Here is a 20,345-nt window from a genome sequence, read left to right on the forward strand (position 1 = left end):
AAGTGGTGTCATTTTGTTATTTACCATAGTGAAAGCGTTCTCAAATAAAGGCACAACAACACCAAAAAAACATTACAACTTTACTGCAATGTACGTCATAGAATTATTTTAAGAAGAAAACTTCTGTTGCAACAACGAATATTGTATTGACTATGATTTTAATACATGAGTACGCTGTAAAGTAGTAAAACCTATATTAAGCATCAACAAAATTGACCTTTAGCTACATCAGAAGGCCATAAACGATAAATGATCTTGTTGTTTTGGCCCTTACTATTTCGGCTTAAATACTTAGCCACAAAACAAGGTACTACAAATAATTGTTTCGCTGTGGCATTGGTTTGCATCCATAATACGGAGCTATACAATACATGCATAATATATTATATTTATTTCTGGTGTTCAGGAGTTGACGACCATTGTCGTTGCTTCGCCTGTGATGGTGGTTTGAGGAAATGGGAACCAGGTGACGATCCCTGGATAGAACACTGTCGATGGTTTCCGGCTTGTCCTCATGCGATTGCAACAAAAGGGCGCGATTTTATTGACCTTATTCAACTTTCAGCTGATCAAGCTGCCGACGTAATTACTTATTTTCAGTATTCTAAGCACATATCCTCGTCAAGGAAATGCATCGACCCAGTAGGGTGAACACGAGCTGGGCTTGGAAGCGTGTAACACTTCTCATTAATAAATATAACTATCCACGTGGATTCTGCCTGAAATCAAATATAATACTACTATAACTAGTTAAAAATGTACAAATGTACATGTATGCGTTCAAAAATGAACTCGTCTCACACAATATAATATTAGATGGTTTCATTTTATTATTTATCTTTATGCTTTGTAAATTATGAATTAAGCGATAAAGGGCTTTCAAGTACTTTTTATACTAAATCTATGTGCATTATTTGTAACGCTTTTTGTTGATACTCTGTAAACACATTTTGCTATAATTGAATCGTTCTGTTTCAAAGCATAACGCGTCTGAACCGCAAGAAGAAATTGCAAGTCCCATGGCTCGAATTTCGATTGAGGATTCTGTAGTACAGAGAATTACGGATCGATATGACACTATGCTGAATGGAAGCATGGGCTTTTCTCACGAAGACATCAAACAAGCAGTTCTTGAAATCGTTCAGCAAGGTGAGTCGATATAATGACATGTATAGGGGAAATAAAAACAGACGATACACTTGTATGGGAAATAAAAATAGAAGATATCATTAACACTTTTATTCTGTTGCGTTTTCTTTTCTATTTAAATGTAGGCAGACTAAATATGCAAACATCTGTATAACTTATACATCGGCGTTTGTTTCTAAATAGCTTATCATACGCACTATCATTAATTTCACAGCTTTTGGACTGTTTTCCGATTGTGTAAAGTTTCAAATCAAACATTTTCATCTTTATATTTAAAAATAAACGAAAACATTCGTTTTTGAAATTCAGGCAGTACATCCCCCAACGTTGAAGACATCGTTACACAAATTGAAATCATTACGGAGAGAAACGCAAACCTTCAGGAGTTCCGTACGTCCCAGAATGTCGAACAGACCGAAGGTAAAGGACCTGAATTTAACAACAATATAACCATTAATGCAAATTAGTTTGTTTAAAATTTATTGAATGATATGAACTTAAACTGTAATTACATTATATATCAAAAATTAAATTACTATTATTCGTTTTATATAAAATTGATTGCTATGTCAAAATAGGTTATCTAATAAAACTAAAGAGCCTGGTATCGTTTAAAACGACAAGCACAATAATGAGTTATTCAAATTTTACATCCTTTTTAGCCTAAAGCATATTAAACCAATAGAAAGAAATGTAATATCAAACAACGTCAACGAATTTCCTTTGTGCGCTCTTAATTTAAGCTCTTTATACTCGTACAACACTCTTTTTCAGATGGACTTCTTGAAGAAAATAACCGCCTTAAAAGAATTCTGGTGTGCATCATTTGCAAAACGAATCAAGTGAACATTCTTTTCCTACCATGTACTCATCATAAAGTTTGTCTTGAATGCTCGAGAGATATCCACAGCTGTCCGGTGTGTAAAAGGACTATTAAAGACAAGATCCGTACTTACATGTTGTAAGACCCAAACGGTAGGAATATTTTCGAATTAATTGCAGATCAATTAATAAGAATGGAATCAAAGGACGCATTTTCGAGCATGATAAATAACCTACTGAGTTAGTAAAAACGTGTCAAAATGTGTGACAATACTGGATGTATTACCACGTCTCGTTATCGCCGTTGTTATCCTCGATGGGAAGTGCGTTTGAAGGAATTGATTGCAAAATAAAATTGCGGCTTTGTGACCATAAATTTATCTGTAAACTCCTGCAGCTTGGGACCGAAAGTGCAGTTTGGAGCTCCATGAAACGGAATTAACTTTCAAATGCATTGACATGTCAGACCTTTTGGCGATTTCTGGCTTTCCATAGATGAAGCATTTCGAGATATTATATTATTACTATTTTTAATGTGCGGCTGAGGTATAATTTGCTCAGTATAAGGCTCAGGAGAGAAATCCCTGTATTTGCTTGTGCGACATCTATGCTTGTTCATCAGATTGACATGAAATATCCCAAAAATATCAACACGATGGTGGTTCATGGATCTGTTTGTATACACAAGGTGATCACACTCCCAGAGTTAAATAACAATGGTGATTAAACTTAACGAAATTCATCAGGTATAAAATGTTTGTACCAACCGGTCCTGACTACTTAAACTTTATTCCTTCGTTAGAGGGAACGCTTCAGGTTGGTTGATATATTCAAGTTATATGTCTTCGGATCAGTCAGTTACGTTGTTCTGTTTGATGCATTAGTACAAGTTAGTATTAGCAAGAACATATTGCTCTTGTTAATTACTTTATTAGAACTATTGCATCTTCGACATAAGTGTGAATAGTACTCATAATAGTGTGAGCAGTGTCATATTAACAAAAAATGTCAGTTGTTTGTTGTCTTACACGTTACAAAACTATTCACGGATTAAGTAACCCGCTTGATGTGTTTTAATGATATGCCAATAAGCATTGGATACTTATCCCACAAATATAGACTGAACGCCGAATGTATACGACCTTTTATGTCTAAATTGGCTTGGTATTAGTCGTTTATATTGATACACGGTAAAGGGAGAATCAATGTATATGAAGATGTGTAAGATACTGTATAAATAGTGATTAGGTAATTGAGTAAAGTCGTGCGTAATGATAACTATGTGAATTATTGGTATAATTCTTACGCTTTCGGATAGTGTTAACTGTAAACGGATTTTTCCTCCAGTGTCAATCAGTGCATTTGCTTATCACAATTGTTTTACGGAGAATCATACTATGCTTTTTCATAATGACTAGGAACCTGAAATGGTTAGTGAAGTGTCGAGGTAGAATTCTCATTTCGTTCGTTGATGAAAACCGACCTGCCAAAAGGTGTTGAATGATGATACCTAAACGCACTCATGTTAGATTAAAATTACCTTTAACACTGGATCAGCTTAGTATCATCGCCAACATGAACATTTCAATGTACTGCCTTCAAAGGTTATCGCTTTGTTGAAGGTCTGAGCTGCAAAAAGTCGCAGTTGTAAGCAAATGAATTATGAATCGCTGTGCGCAAATAACAGGAAAGCAGAACACGTATAAGTTTGATGAATATCAAACTAACACAACATAACAAAGAGTGTTTGTGTATATTTTTTGCAGGCAACTTTGTGTAAAATTCACACACACACAAATAATGCAATTTTGAAATCTTGTCAGAAGAGCATTACTATATAATTGTATAAAATAAACATAGGTAAAGACATTTACCGAATGAACTAATAATCATGAACTAATTCGACACATTTGAGCAATACATGCGAGCTATATATGTACATTACTCATATATAAACATTACTCATATATAAACAATGCCGAAGGGAGGATTTTTTTTACTAAAATTCGATATCGTTTATAAATTTGTCTAGAATAATCAATATATTGAAACAAAGCTAAATATGAAGTCTTAAGATTTATTATTTCATTAAAGGTAAAAAATTGCAACATTATGTAGTATCATTATTTAAATATGATTTTTGACCGTGTATAAATTATTTTAGTATTAACTAGCTGTGGTTGCAGTTAACTAATGCATATTTGCTTCTACTTTGCTCTGCAGTTTTCAAAACATTACATTACGACCACGAATCTTAACAAACGAAGTGTTTTATAATTAATTTCTTGGTTTTCTTTGATAATGAGTGCAATGTTATTGATTTAAGCATGAAACAATCATAAAGTACGAGGTTAAGGTTTGCGTTCAATATACCATTTCTTTATGTAGTTTCATTGTTTGTAACTTTGTAACCATCAACATGTGTTTCTTAATCATGCACACCATGTGCATGCATTTTCCAATAAATCCATATAATACATACAAAATAGACACATTTGCCGTTTAATTTTATTTGTTTGGAACCGATTCTATATTTCACTACCAACGTCTTTTTAAAAAAAGATTTGTTCGTTGTTTAAATATTAGCTGTATAATACTATTAAGCGTATAAAATTGTATTAATCCAACAAAAACAAGCGAACAAAATAAAATAAATGTGCTAATTTTGTATGGTATGCTAGAAAATCTTCATAATAAAGCATAGCTAGGATAAACAATATTTTAAAGCATATTCAACTCATGCAAAATAAATGTGTTGTTTTGAATATTTAAATGTTTTGTATAGTCATTCATATTTATTAAACTGGGTGTTACAAAATTGTTTTAAATCATACACGTTTTTGTACTCTTTAGTCAAGATTCATCAAGTTGCATACTTGGATAAAATGTATACATAACTACTCAAAATGATAGTAACATCTTTTTAAAACGTATGTATCTCACAAAATTTAAGTTTTAATGTTCAAGAATATTCATATTGATATGTAGGTAATACCTTTATATTACGCAGATAAATTGTTGTCTGGTCGTTTATTTACTACGCAAGTGATATTTTTCTGTTTTTGCCGAACGATCGTCCTCCAATTATGCTCTTTGATTTCAATAACAATTGTCGACATATGATACTGCATTTATAGGTAATTCTTAACAACAAAACAATATTGATGACGACATCGCTAATTGTAATGCATTTAATTGACAGATATATCGACTTGTAAATTGTATGCAATATAAATAACATGAGACCTGCCTGTACAACTACATTTAATCATATTTACAAGGAGTATTTTTAAACTCTTTAAACCTTTGTTGGTTAAAGAGATTAAACTAATACACTTTATCGTAAACATTAACGAACGTGTTTAGTTGTTATTTTGAGTCTATAGCGTTATTCAATTTCCGTACTAAAATGACACATTTTTTCGCATGTGCAAGGGTATGGGTATGTGCAAGGGTAGGGTTTTCGAAATACTAAGTACTGTTATTAAAAAGCGATTTGCATATCACCACTGAAGAAAGGTCATTTATCGATAAAATCTAAATTACTAACAATATATTTTGTAATACAACAAATGCTTGTAATCAGTAACATCTCATATGCACATATTGCTGCACACTTTGCCCCACAATTATGATTGCAACAAACTTGGTATTTTACAATTTTACACACTTGAAACCGTTTCGCTTGCTTTTCAAGAAAAGGGTTCATAAGTTATTTTCTACATTTTTCATATTTTTCTTATTTCACTTCTATGGCGATTGAACGCCAATTTCTCGATTTGATTGAACGTTTACTATTCAATGTAACATGCCAAATATCAGACCTTTTAACCTTGCGGTTTTAAAGAGTTTTCACTCTGTAAGTATAAGGACACATGGGTCATTTTGAACCCAAGTAGCATATGTTTAACAAACTTGGTAGAAGACAATAAAACAACGATGTTACGTAATGTGATCCCTTCGGCTTGACAAGTTTTGAGCGCAGAATCTTGATTCGTACAAACTTATTACAGGACCACCATACGATGTAACAAACACTATATTTAAGCACGAACGTTTGAGGTCCCAGAGGAGATTTGTAAAGCTTTCATTTAAAAAATCATTTTAGCACGTTGTGCACGAGTTTGTTAAAATCAAAATTAAGTAAAAAAGTTAAAAAAACAAGAGGTCGCAGCGGTGAAGTGGATATGGTGTCCGCCTAGCGATCGGGAGGTCATGGGTTCGATCCCCACTGTGGGAACCTTCTGAAGATTTTCCCCATAGACACCAAGTTCTGATTCTAGTCCAAGGAAACTGACTCGAGAGCATTTCAAATAAGCCTGAGGCGTTATATGCAATCGAGCTAAAATAAATTTGTTTAAATTAACAAACACTAATGCCCCAACCACTACAAGTATTTGGGCAAATAGTACCAGTCCCTGAACAAAACCCTTTGAAAAACTGTTCCGGATAAGAACTGTATGAGGCGTACCATTTAGAACGTTTATCTCTGATCGGTGATCCTTTCCGGTAACGGGAACCGGTCAGCCCTGTTTGTAAATAGTTTGTCATATCGGTTCCCGACAACAACTTTATTATCGAAGGTACATTGACCCACATGTCATCATCTGTTTTCATAACAAACTGTACATTAGAGAATTTTGTGGAGGCTCATTTAAATCCCATGATGGTTTTATAGGTTAGATTTGTGTAGCTGTCTATAAAGTTCTCCTGAACGATATCGTGATAAATTTTATTTTCCATCATCACAGATTCTTGTAAACTTTCATGTGTTGTTTTTTCTAAAAGGAAAACATGCCTTGCATTTGCAATATTGTTCTTAGTGTATGACAACCACGATTGTTGTCTGTCGATTTAAGACATTATTGTGCTTAGTGGTAACGAATATCAGAAGATAAATGTGTTCGTGCATGTCCAATGTGTCGCAGATATGGTCGTTCTGAATAACATATTCAAAATCATGATTAAAACAATTATTGCATTCACTCTGGCGCACAGTGATATTAGGTGTCGTCACGTCTTTTTCTAGAGTTTCGTGTTTCATACATGATTCAATTGCTAATATCCCATTAGTGCTAGTGTCGGTACGTGTTAAATTCTGATTAACAAATGCATCTTTTTTGTAAGTGGTAACATTCAGTGGTAGATCGTGTGGCTTGCTGGAAGCTATGTTTTGCGTGTAACCGCTGCAAGGTCGAAACGAACATTTTGCTTCTTATCGAATCTAACGGCACTGTTCGCGATAGTTGATAATTCGAATAGTCCGTTTGTTTTAAATACGGTTGAGTTTGTAAAGTTGACACGAAACACATGACTTGAAACATGTGTCGTGTCTGCCTTTATTGGGACAGAGATGACTTTAAGAGTATGATATAAAATGGATGATTCAAATAACAAGAAAAGGAAACATACGGCAGTCAGGGTTAAAAAATATATATTGGTATGTTGTAACCTTTTCACACTGACCAAGAGTTGTCGTTCGTTCGGGACGGCATAGTACTCGTCAGGTAAACAAACCAAACAAAACAAGTTCCCTCTAGATCGCTAAAATCGATGTATATACAGAATATTTCAAATAAAATGTACTTGTTGAAGTATATTTTACATTGTTTAATATACCTCTATGGTCAGTATATCTACATCTGTATCCTAATTCGGATTTGCAATATAACTTTGCGACCAGGAAGTAATTTCCATTTAGTGTAAAGAAATTCTGACATTTTGCCTTTTTCTGGTTTAAAAAAAAATGTGCTTTTTGCATCATTCAAATGGTATCCAACATTTGGTCCGTTACTGCAAGGTTTTCATTGATTCATAATCGGTTTTTTATTGTTGTTTTTAAATGCGTATTTTGTTAAATATTGAATGACATTCTTCATTCACTGTATTCTTATTGACTTAAATATCATTTTTCATTGATTCATAACCGTTTTTTGTTGTTGTTTTTAAATGCCTGTTCTGTTTAAATATTGAATGACATTCTTCATTCACTGTATTCTTATTGACTAAAATATCAGTTTCTAGGAAAATGTGTTTGTATAGAGATTTCCATACCAGTTTTTGTGTAAATTTATTGAATGTTCAATCGAGAAATTATAGTGTCCTGAACAAATGTGTGGCTTAAATAGTTTTCTTTAGAATACTGTGCGACAGTGTTGTCATTTGTCCCAGCTCAGTGTTGTGTTGTTTATGTTCATTGTTGTCCATGGACCGAATTCACTGACCGAGTTCATTGACCGAGCTCATTGAAAAGATATAATGGTATTCATCTATATCTATAAAAAATTAACTTTCTCTTATCATATACATAATTATTGTCTGCATTGTTTACTTGTATTTATGTTTGCATGAACTGTGGCATATTTAAAGATATTAACCTATATCTATATTTATATATGTAGCGGGCGTTGCTTAGAATAGGTGTTACAGAAAATCGCACTCAACTGCAGACACACAAACACACGCGCACGCACACACACGCATACGAACACGCACACACACGCATGCACGCTCGCGCACACGCACGCACGTACACACGCACACATACACACACGCGCACACACACGCACATACATTCACACACATGCGCATACACACACATGCACGAACCCGCGCACACACACCCTTACACGTACATGCACAACACACGCACACTACATACTCGCGCAACATGCGCGCACACACACGCACAAACACACGCGCGCCGAACCACCCCACACAATTCTGTAGTTCTTACTGTTACATTACTACTATTATAAGTTACATACAATCTACGGAGCTATATATAAACTTTTATTTTGTGTATTTCCAGTGTATGGAAAAGCGCTTTTTTATGTCGCTCGTGAGCTGTGATAGGAGGATATGTATCTATTCCTATATTTATGTACATAGCATGCGGTGCGTAGAATATATGTGTTATATAAAATACAGAAAATATGTGTTTTATACTATTTGTGTAATTTTCAGTATATTGTATTTGCTCTACAACTCCACATCTTTATGTTGTCAATTAACCTCTTTCCAAACAGGGCAACACATTTTTGTAATCATTTTTGTTAATAAAACTTAAAATATTTATTGAGAGTAAGACGCTCATAATTTTGTTATATGAGTAAAAACACATCTGGTGGTATCTCTAGTTCATTTTGTTTTCGGAACTAGATTAACTGCAGGCCAGATACAGTAAAAATGAAAATACTGGAGTTACATTTTATAAGTACAAAATGCTTATAAAACGTTTGCTTATCAAACAAAAACGTGGGAATGTCCGTCAGTCGATCTAAGTAGGTTTCGTTTTTCGTATATTTCAGATCGACAATGCGACGGACATACGAATGTTTTCGTGTATATGTCTTTGATCTTATCACATATCGTGTAATGTTGATATTTGTTAAACGTTTTGTTGACAACAGTTTATTAAAACGTGTACTGATTGCATTAATTGTGTTTAACAATAAATGAAGATATACATATATAATCAATAGATGATTTTCAAATACAGTAGGTGCATAGGTTCTTTTTAACTGTCGTGAACCTCTTGACAAATAATAGCACAAAATGTTTGTATAAGAATGCATATTTTGTCATTGTAATAGTCATGTTATAGTCATTATTGTAACCTAAGGTTATCAATTATTACAACGTTTTTTTTTACGAGATACAGGTACACACAGTGCAAAACAATAAGACAGAACACATGCATGTATACACACATACACTCACATACACGCTCACAAACACACATGAACATACGCGCGCACTCAACCGCAGACAAACACACACATACACACGCGCACCCGCACACACGCGTTTTACACAACCAGCACACGCACACATACATATACACGCGCGCTCGTGCCCGCACACACACACACACACGAGCACGCACACACGAATACGTGCACGCACACACGCAGCCGCGCACATACAAACCATACACAAACACGCACACACACGCGCAAACACACACACGCGCGCATTCACACACATAACTGAACCGGCGCGCACACTCCTTTCAACGAACATACACAACACAGGCGCATAACACACGCGGCAACACGCGCGCACACACACACACAAACACACACACACACACGCACCGAACCACCATCCACACACAATTTAGTAGTTTTTGTATTGGTATATTATTATAATTATAAGTTACCATAAATCTACGGTGTTATATATATAATTTTATACTCAGATCACTATTTCAAATAATTTGTGCATTTCCAGTGTACGGAAGTGCGCTTATGTAGGTCTCTATTGGAGACAAATCGTTTATTGTTGTTTTCTTCTCATTTTTGTGATTATTTCTGTTTGCTTCTTTTTTTTTATGGACTATTCAGCTGTTTGTATGTAATGATGTCTTATGTCTTATACTAGAAACCAACTGGGCATTTTTTAAAATAGTGACCAACTGGACAAGCATACACAAATTATCATTTACATCACCCTCCACTTCTTTAAATGATTAAGATATTACTTTAAATGTAAAAGGGCTAAATAATAAAGACAAACGCATAAAAATCTTCAAATGGTTAGACGAAAAAAAATATAGTATAATCCTATTACAAGAAAGTCACTTGACACATACTTTAAGACAAACCTTAAAAGATGAATGGGACGGAGACATCTATCTTAGTGGTCAACATTCTAATAAACAAGGCGTGGCCTTTTTGATAAAAAATAATATTGGGATCACAGTCGATAATTTTAACGAAATAATAATTGGCAGACAAGCGAGTATAGATATCAAAATACACGAAACACAATTAACATTAATCAACGTTTACGGCCCTAACATAGATGATTCCACTTTTTACGAAACACTACAATCCTTTATAAATAATAATCAAGATAAAAACATCATAGTCGGTGGTGATTTCAATACTGTTCTTAACCCATTATTAGATAAAAAGAAAGGCAACCTTTATACTCATCCTAAAAATAGAAACATTTTAAATAACATAATTGAAAACTACAATATGATAGACATCTGGCGTACAATATATCCAAACGAAAGAAAATTCACCTGGCACTCAAACACAAAACCAACAATATTTTGTAGATTAGACTATTTTTTAATATCTGAGTCTCTTTGCAACATTATTGACACATGTAACATAAAACCAGGATTTATGACTGACCACTCTCTAGTTGAACTTAAACTGCATAATATACAACCTGAAAGAGGCCCAGGATACTTTAAAATTAACAACAACATCTTATTAGATACACAATATCAAACACAAATAAAACAGGAAATATTAAATACAGTTCAAAATAATAAAGATGCAAACCCAAATACCTTATGGGAAGTAATTAAAGGAAATATACGCAACACAACAATTAGATACACATCATTTAAACAAAAAGAAACACACAAACTTGAAACTGAAACCATCAAAACCATTGAAACCCTTGAAAAACAATTGCATCAAACGAACACAAATGATACCACCGACATTGAAAATGAAATAACGTTAAAAAAACAAATATTAGATGAAATTTATCATACACATCTCAATGGAATAATACTAAGAGCGCGTGCACAGCATGTTGAACACAATGAAAAAAATACAAAATACTTCGCAAACATTGAAAAACGTAGAAGCGAACAAAAAACTGTACACAAATTAGTAGTCAATGGCAAAGATATAACAAACAGAACTCAAATACTAGAAGAACAACGTTTATTTTTCGAAACCCTCTATAAACGAAAAAATGTTGAAAATAACACTCTTTTTAAAAATACACATCACGCTTTAAATCAAGAAGAAAAACTATTGTGTGACGGATTACTAAATGAATATGAATGTGGATTAGCACTAAAAGAAATGCAAAATAACAAAAGTCCAGGATCTGATGGCATCACCATTGAGTTTTATAAAATATTTTGGAATGATATCAAAACACATTTAATTAAATCACTAAACTATTCATATAATAATGAAAACCTAACTACGCTTCAAAAACAAGGTATAATATCACTCATTCCAAAACCTGGAAAAAACTTAGAATCCTTATCGAACTGGCGCCCAATTAGTTTACTAAACAATGATTATAAAATTGCAACTAAAAGTATAGCAAACAGAATAAAAAAAATATTACCATCAATCATTTCAAAATCTCAATCTGGTTTCATAAAAGGACGTTACATTGGTGAAAACGTTCGTCTTATCCAAGAATGCATCAACTATTTCAACAATTCAAATGATCCTGGTCTAATATTCTTTGCAGACTTCGAAAAGGCATTCGATTCGCTTGATCATTCATTTATGTTCTCTTGCTTAGAAAATATGAACTTTGGTGAAAGTCTCATTCAATGGGTCAAACTATTCTATACTGATATTAACAGTTTAATCATAAACAATGGCTTCTTTTCAAAAAGTTTCAACATCGAACGAGGGGTTCGACAAGGATGTCCACTCTCATCATCGCTATTTATTATTTGCATCGAGTACCTATCACATCACATCCAATCAAATAAACACATAAAAGGCATATCACTAGAACCTGACGAAAAAATCAAACAGTCCCTATTTGCTGACGATGCAACTTATTTTTTAAACGACAATTACGATTCTTTCCATAACCTAATAGAATCGCTAACCCTTTACGGAATGACATCGGGTCTTAAACTAAACAAAAGTAAATGTACTGTGCTACGAGTAGGTAAATTAAAACAAAGTAATGTTCAATATAAAAAAGAAATGAAATTTCATTGGACATCCGATGAAGCCACAACGTTAGGAATTACTTTCACAAATAATGAAAAGGATACAGTTCTTAAAAACATACTACCTAAATTACAGAATTTTAAAAACTGCTTAAAATCATGGCATCACCGTAAACTTACACTAATCGGAAAAAACACAGTATTGAAAACGTTTGCACTTCCTAAACTAATTTATGTATTAACAGTCCTCCCAAATCCACCAAATGATGTTATAAACGATATAAAATCAGCAATATTTAATTTCATATGGGACGGTAAGCCTGACAAAATAAAACGAACTCAGTTAATTCAATCTGTAGAAAATGGAGGTATCCAATTAACGAACATTGACTCATTCTTGAATGCAATCAAATGCAGCTGGGTTAAAAGATACCTAGATAATACCAATACGAGTACATGGAAACTATTCTACCAGAAAATCCTAAAAAAAATATGGTGACTCTTTACTCTTTGAATGTAACATCAACAATACTATCCTACATGAAATTGCAAACGAAAACATATTTCTGTCTGATGTTCTATCAGCATGGAGTGATGTCACTCATAATCTAGAAACCCAAAACAGCAGTAAAACTATTTTATGGAACAATAAAGACATAACTTCAAACAATAAGACGTTTTTCTATAAAGATTGGTTTGAACGAAGCATAAAATATGTCGACCAATTATATGACTACAGAATTAAGGATTTCTACTCTTTTGATAATATATGCTACATATACGGAATACCTTCAAATAATTTTCTGAAATACTACACACTAATCAAAAGCATACCCATACATATTAAATCTGAAATCAATACAAATAATACACCATGTACTCAAACAACATTTGTAGAAAACATACTTGGAAGAAAAAACAAAACAAATAAAATATTTTACACACTACAAATTAAAAACCCTACAGAAAACTCCAAAATCCAAAATAAATGGCAAGTCCTTTTTGGAGAAAATGAACTTAATTGGAAACACATATTTACCATGCCATATAAAGCAACTATTGAAAGCACACTGAGAAATTTTCAATATAAATACATCCATAGAATTATAGCTACAAATAAATATCTCTTTAAATGCAAATTATCTAACTCAAATCTGTGTGACTTCTGCAGTGAAAACATTGAAACTATAGAACATCTTTTCTGGGAGTGCAAACACATCCAGCCTATTTGGAATCAATTAATATCTTTTCTTGAACAACATCAACTAAACGTTAAACTATCTTTCTTAAATGTAAGTTTCGGAATTAACTCATTGAAATCAATAGACTGTAATAATATTGTGAATTTTATGGTTATATTGATGAAATATTTTATCTTAAACATGAAGTACAAAAAACAAGTACCAAATTTTAATTGTTTTGTCCATAGTCTTAAACTAAAAATCCAGATTGAGAAAGAAATAGCCCTCAGAAATGACACATTACAAATCTTTGAACAAAAATGGAATCGGATTAAATTCTCATAATGTTTTATCCACTTATATACATTTCACTCTAATGCTAGTTTATCTCTCTAAAATAGTTTTTTTTATTTTTTTTTTTTTTTATTATTATTATTTTTTTTTTCAATCTGACAAGACCATTGTGAATATACAACAAAACACACAAGCCCAGTATGCTTTCTTCCGCCTTTACACAACTTATCATTTTTCATAACTATTCCTCTGTTGTTCTTTTCTTTTCTCTCTAAAAAAATATATATTATATTAGCATATCTTGTATAACATGTCTGAACTTTATTGCTTTGTACAATCACTATGTTGTATGATCATATACATGTTTACATTGTATGTATGATATTGAATAAAAAAAAAAAAAAAAAAAAAAAAAAGATCGACATTTACAAGCCCTGAAAGTTGTGGTCGTTTTTTGCATATTGACACATGGATGACAGATGTTCATAAGTGAAAACTTGAAAAATTAATGACACGAAACATTTGCCATGTGTGTTCTTAACAGTTTCCTTTTTCATTCATTTTCCATCGATGTTTCCAACCGGGCACCGTAGCAAATATTGGGATCTGAACAGAAAATAAGCTAAGTTTTTACTATTTACTATTACGTTATCACAATAACTATTTGAAAAACAAGCGAAACAGAACATTTTACCAAATGATTGGTGTCGATTCGTGCAAACATTGCGAATATCTGGCTACGATTGTGTTTTGTGTTACAATGCTGAAAATATTGGTGATAACATTTAATTCAACAGATAATTTTCCATACATAATTTAAGTTTAAATCGATCTTCCGCTCCGAAAACCTTCATGAAAATTATCGAAAACTTCACGTTTAAACGTCATGATGTCTAGGATGATAGTAAACATTTACTCTACACGAGAGAAAAAGTTGCAATATTTTAGAAGATGTTTATTTTATATTCCACAACTTAGTTTTTTTTTAAATTTAGTTCTATCAATATGTCGAATAATATAAGTTCGATGCGTCGACTGCGATTGCTTTTACATGTACATAAACTATGAATTGAACTCGTCCAGAGTTCACTTCCCTGTTCTGAAACGACATACATCGAGACAAACAAGCCCCTTACAGAAAGCTAGGCTTGACTTTTTCCCGTTTATTTCCGCTCTTATTACCAGCAATCTTTGATGTGCACATTTAACCTAGCTTCCAACCTGATCGTTCAATTGTAATCATGTCGTTACAATTTACAAATTTTAACCGATTGCAAAGGTATTTGGGGTCATAAAATGTTTAGTCGGAGTTATCGAATACTTAAATACTACCAATACAAAGGTTTCAGACAAGTGGATCCGCTTAGATGCTACATGTTCATACTTTGCACTGACAAATGGTATCAATCCAATTAAAGTCAAGTCCTGGGATAAAGGTAATACCAATCAATGGCATAGACTATGCATTATTGCCATTTGCCAACGAAACTGCCATACTCTTGTATTGATAACAGCATCTCTCAATGAAACCTAAGACGTTTTGTCAAACTTCAAAAGCTACTCTGATTTAAAAATTAATTTCGACAAAACAAAAGTAAGGTAGATAGGTTAAAACAAAAATAAATTTAGCTCCGAAAGCATTAACATTTGATAGAAATAAGATTGGAACCCTGAAACATTTGGAAAGCTTGGCTTACCATTTCACATTGATCTTTAATCAAGAACTGGAACTAAACTATGTTGACACAGTTGTCAAAATAAAAACCTTATTAACCCTTCCCCAATCTGAGGAAAAGTGAAAACTGTTTTGAGCAAACAGCATAAAACCAGAACAACCTGTGAGTAACTCGCAGGCTATTCAGGTATTGTGCTGTTTGCTCATCATCAGTATCTGAGGGTTAGAAATGAAACCTTTCAAACTTGATTGTCGTAAGAAAGGTCTTCAATTAAATATAATTTTCTAAGTGACTACTAATGCGTGAAAATGCGAATCTAAGTTGAAAAGTGTTAAAACGCTCGTATAAAAGGATTTTAGCACTAATTAAAAGAGTTTAAGTCTTATTAGTTAGGGTATTGAATGTATACACCATTAAGCTTTTACTTATCATTGTTAATTTATAATTGTGTATTTCAACTGTGCACCATATTATGTTTTCAGTATAAGGTGTATTTATGGGAAAAAGAAGGGGTTGATAATCGTTGGGTAGCACGACATTTACAATTATGCTTCACAACTGTAATTAATGATCTTGTTATAATTTAGGAAATGTATGTTAAAAGTGTTCATCATATCATCAACTTAAATAAAGGTTCCATTTTTCCTATCAATATATTTGGATTAAAAAATGTAGATAATTAATAAAAGTATTCGTGTTTAGTTCTTATTTTACAATAAAGTGACACGCTTGTTAAACATGCACCAAAACACCCAAAAAGGGTTTGGAATTATGTAAAATATATTTGAAACCTAATGATTAAAGAGTTGCAAAGGAATAAACTGCAGTTGTGTTAAATCTATCGATCTTTTTTCCATAAGGATTTATTTATTGTAAACAGGTAATGGATGATGATGGAGGATGATGGATGGATGATGGAGGAGGATGGATGATGGATGGATGATGATGGATGGGTGATGGATGATGAGGAGGATGAGGTTGATGACGATAATGATGAGGAGGAGAAAGAGGATGGTGATGATGCTGACGATGATGAGGAGGATGCTGATGACGATGATGCTGCTGATAATGAAGACGATGATGATGACGATGATGAGAATGACGATGAGGATGATGCTAATGACGATGAAGATATATTGGGCGTAGAACAAGTGATTACGTAAACTTATTTCAGATTGCATTATTATTATTTTCGTTTCAATTAAAACGTACAATATACAATATATGATATGTATCCCGGAAAAAGCAACTTTTTGGAAAAACCCACTAATCTGCTGGTACAAATAAACATGACCCATTTATAATCCTTTCAAAATCACACGCCGTATCAACCGTTATTATTTAAAGTAAGCTATCATTGGTTGATTTAATGGACCAGCGTTGTTTGTACCGGGGTGATTAGTGGGGTTTTCTATACTCGTGCTTTTTCGGGATCAGTCTAATAGAATATTAATAATAATAAAGAAGGAAGTACAACACAAACACTTTAAAATACCTAGTAAATGTGCCGTTGACGGCACTGGGATTCCTTCGTCTCTATGCTATACAGTAGTCAGTACTATCATATTATAGTATAGTAAAGTGTCGAATGAATTCCCTGTTCCTGTGGTTAAAAGAAGCACAGTGTGATTCTCGGCTATTTTTTCACTTACTTAAGGTTCATGGGGGGGATAAAATTCATTAAAACTTCGCTTAGGTTTTTCTTCACTGAATGTGGTACAATATGGTCAAACTAAATGTATATATCATTTTAAAGCTAAAGACGGATAGAATAACATAAACACATTTTTGACATTCAATATTTGTGTGCTTTATGCATATTTTGGTTTAAAACCAATACTTTTTTACACTAATTTAAAAAATCTCAATCTAAAGTTAGGAAGGATATGCACTACCTTAAGTTGAATAAATACAAAGCTATATGCATATACAAGGTCAAGTTAGCAACATTTCACAGAAAATTATTGTAATAAAACAACAAATGAGTTTTTATTCAACTGCCTTTTTGGATAAATATCCTAAACATAGTTCTACAAATAACTAAAACGTAACTACTTTTAAAAAATCCAGGTATGGTGGATAATAAGAGTCACAATTCTATTTCAAAGGCTTAACAATTTTGTTATTTACCTCTTAACCAAATTGCAAATTTTAAACCATCTCAAATTGAAATAGATTGCAGACGACATATAAAATTGTAAAGGAATATAAAGAAATTGGCAAAACGATTGATTTTATATTTCGATTACTTCTACCCATTTGAAAGCGTGGCCATCGCTGTGATCCGTAGAAAAACGTGCAAAACAAATCGGTCGAAACCACGTGCAGTGGTGAGAAAACCGGGTATGTGTATACACATACTTGAGATAACACATACTTATTTTGACAGTTGGGTGGCAACTAGTAAAACAACTATTAACATTAATCAGCAAGAGATCGCACTAAATTTCAGAAATGACCACGTAGAGATATCATCACTTACCCTATTTCAAATATTTTCCAGCTGAAATTTGTCCCCCACACGTCTTTTTTAGTTAATTTGTATTGTTTTTCTGGAGCCGAAGTGCATCTCACAGAATATCCATCCAACTTCCGATGTTTTCACTTTCGTTATTAAAAACTCCGTTTAAAAGAATTATTTCTACTTTTAGATTGTTAAAGCGATGTATTATTATATATTAGCAATAGAATAGTATACCGTGATGAATTGAATTGTAACGTATCGATCTTTCTGTCAGTCTGTAATCGTACTATTTTATGCGCAATAATAAAGTACATGTGATTCGACAACGATTGTAAACATTGGTGAAATGCTTCTTACATAGTTATTCTTTTGGGTGTTTATGAGGTCTGATCGTGCAGTTTGCAAATATCAACGGAAAGATTACAATCCAATGCATTTGTCATCGTCAACCGTTTGGAATGTCAATTAGGCGATGAGTGAGTTTTTAGCATGTTACTTTCTATTTATTAATTTAAAAATGGCTGCCCCCATGGTGATGAAATGACATGTGTTCGAGTTTTGATATTTCTAGATATGCAAACTTTTTTTACTATTTAAGCGTAACTTGCCCTCGTCAATGTCGATATTATTCACTAGTTATATAATTTTCCGCCGAAATACGTGGAATAAACATGATTCAGATTTTTGAAAATAATGTATATTTTAGTGTTAAAATCGCTGTGTATTTTCATTGATTTTGTGGATGTTATGATACGTTGATGTACAAAATTGGTAGCAGTTTGAAGTAAAAGCATCCATTAAAGCATATATGTATACATTATCAATGTGGCACACTTCCTTTAGTCAAATTTGAGTTCAATGCTAGGGGTCCCACATTTTTCAAAATGAAGCCTCTACATGAACCTTAAGCGAAAATTTTAGCATAAATATAAACTATATTTAATTGAAGAAAATAACAGAATACAACATACTTAATTTGGCTAGGTGCACGTAACGTCAAGAAGAAATAATGAAGTGCGAAACCTATCCGTGTTTTGAAGCGTCTACATTAGCTGAATTCTACATGTACACTGTGACTGACTGTCAACGTCACAGTTTTTACGCTCGAGAAAATTGGGAATGTGCAAAATAGTCGATGTTGGACCATTGACTGAAAATGCGGGACAAGGCACGAGGAACGCATGAAACACAAGTTAGCGTCCATCAAACATGTTATTGTTATACATGTAAGCAAGGTGCAGAATGTGTGTTAGGGCACGAAATGTGTGTAAATTGACATATTTATCTTCAATATAATGGTAAGTGATATGTTCAATGCACACTTGAAATTAATATACTGTGAGGACTGAATTGAAGATCCATTCAATATATTTAAAAAAAATAGAAATTGCAGATATTTATTGATTGTATGGCTATACATGATAAAGTAAACTAACGTCCAAATTGAACTTACGCACGTATACTGCAATTTTAATGAAAATTGTGTTATACCTAGAATTTGATAAAAAAAAATATTTATCTAGAACCATATGCTGTGGATAGAAAAATAAAATAAAAATCATGGGTCACCAGTGTTGTTAAAGGGGCCTTTTCACAGATTTTGGCATATTTTGAAGTTTGTCATTAAATGCTTTATATTGATAAATGTAAACATTGGATCTTAAAAGATCCAGTAAAAAATCAAGAATAAAATTAAAAAAAGGAAAAAAAGTAGCCGATACCAGGGCTCGAACCAGTGACCCCCGGAGTCCTGGAGTTAGTCTGAAGTAAAAACGCATTAGCTCTCTCGGCTATTCCGCCGGGTATACACGGTTCATGTATTTTATACCTTATATAAGCAATCTTCGTAGTTTCGTAAAATTAAACGACAACAATAGAACTCTCCAAATGATTCAATCGTTTCGCGTTGCAACGCTTTATAATTTTTAGGTTTTCAAATCGTCAAAAGATACACATAATGGCTATATTGGACTATGGTAAATGTTCAGTAATACTGTTTCCTCACAAATATCATAACTAAAACGAAAATTTGCGAATCTGAAACAACTTTTTTCAATTTTGTCAATTTACCAAACCGT

General features: G+C 32.9%; 1 protein-coding gene and 1 long non-coding RNA gene across 4 annotated transcripts in view; one reads left to right on the plus strand and one right to left on the minus strand.

The window, feature by feature from the left end:
• The window catches only part of LOC127850799 (E3 ubiquitin-protein ligase XIAP-like), a 46,962-nt gene extending 43,713 nt beyond the window's left edge, over positions 1-3,249 (plus strand). For all 3 annotated transcript variants that reach the window (XM_052384112.1, XM_052384111.1, XM_052384113.1), the window contains exons 8-11: positions 407-582; positions 981-1,149; positions 1,459-1,569; positions 1,924-3,249. In XM_052384112.1, the coding sequence (XP_052240072.1) occupies positions 407-582; positions 981-1,149; positions 1,459-1,569; positions 1,924-2,114 (647 nt within the window). In that variant the 3' untranslated portion in view covers positions 2,115-3,249. The remainder of the gene's footprint in view (positions 1-406; positions 583-980; positions 1,150-1,458; positions 1,570-1,923) is intronic.
• Positions 569-19,374, minus strand: LOC127850800 (uncharacterized). The gene is made up of 4 exons (XR_008035456.1): positions 19,239-19,374; positions 3,512-3,600; positions 1,527-1,578; positions 569-719 (listed from the first exon to the last, which is right to left on the minus strand). It is a non-coding gene; the product is annotated as an uncharacterized LOC127850800 (long non-coding RNA).
• Positions 19,375-20,345: the final 971 nt, after the last annotated feature.

This window comes from Dreissena polymorpha, chromosome 11 (genome assembly GCF_020536995.1).
Source record: "Dreissena polymorpha isolate Duluth1 chromosome 11, UMN_Dpol_1.0, whole genome shotgun sequence".
Lineage (NCBI taxonomy): Eukaryota > Metazoa > Mollusca > Bivalvia > Myida > Dreissenidae > Dreissena > Dreissena polymorpha.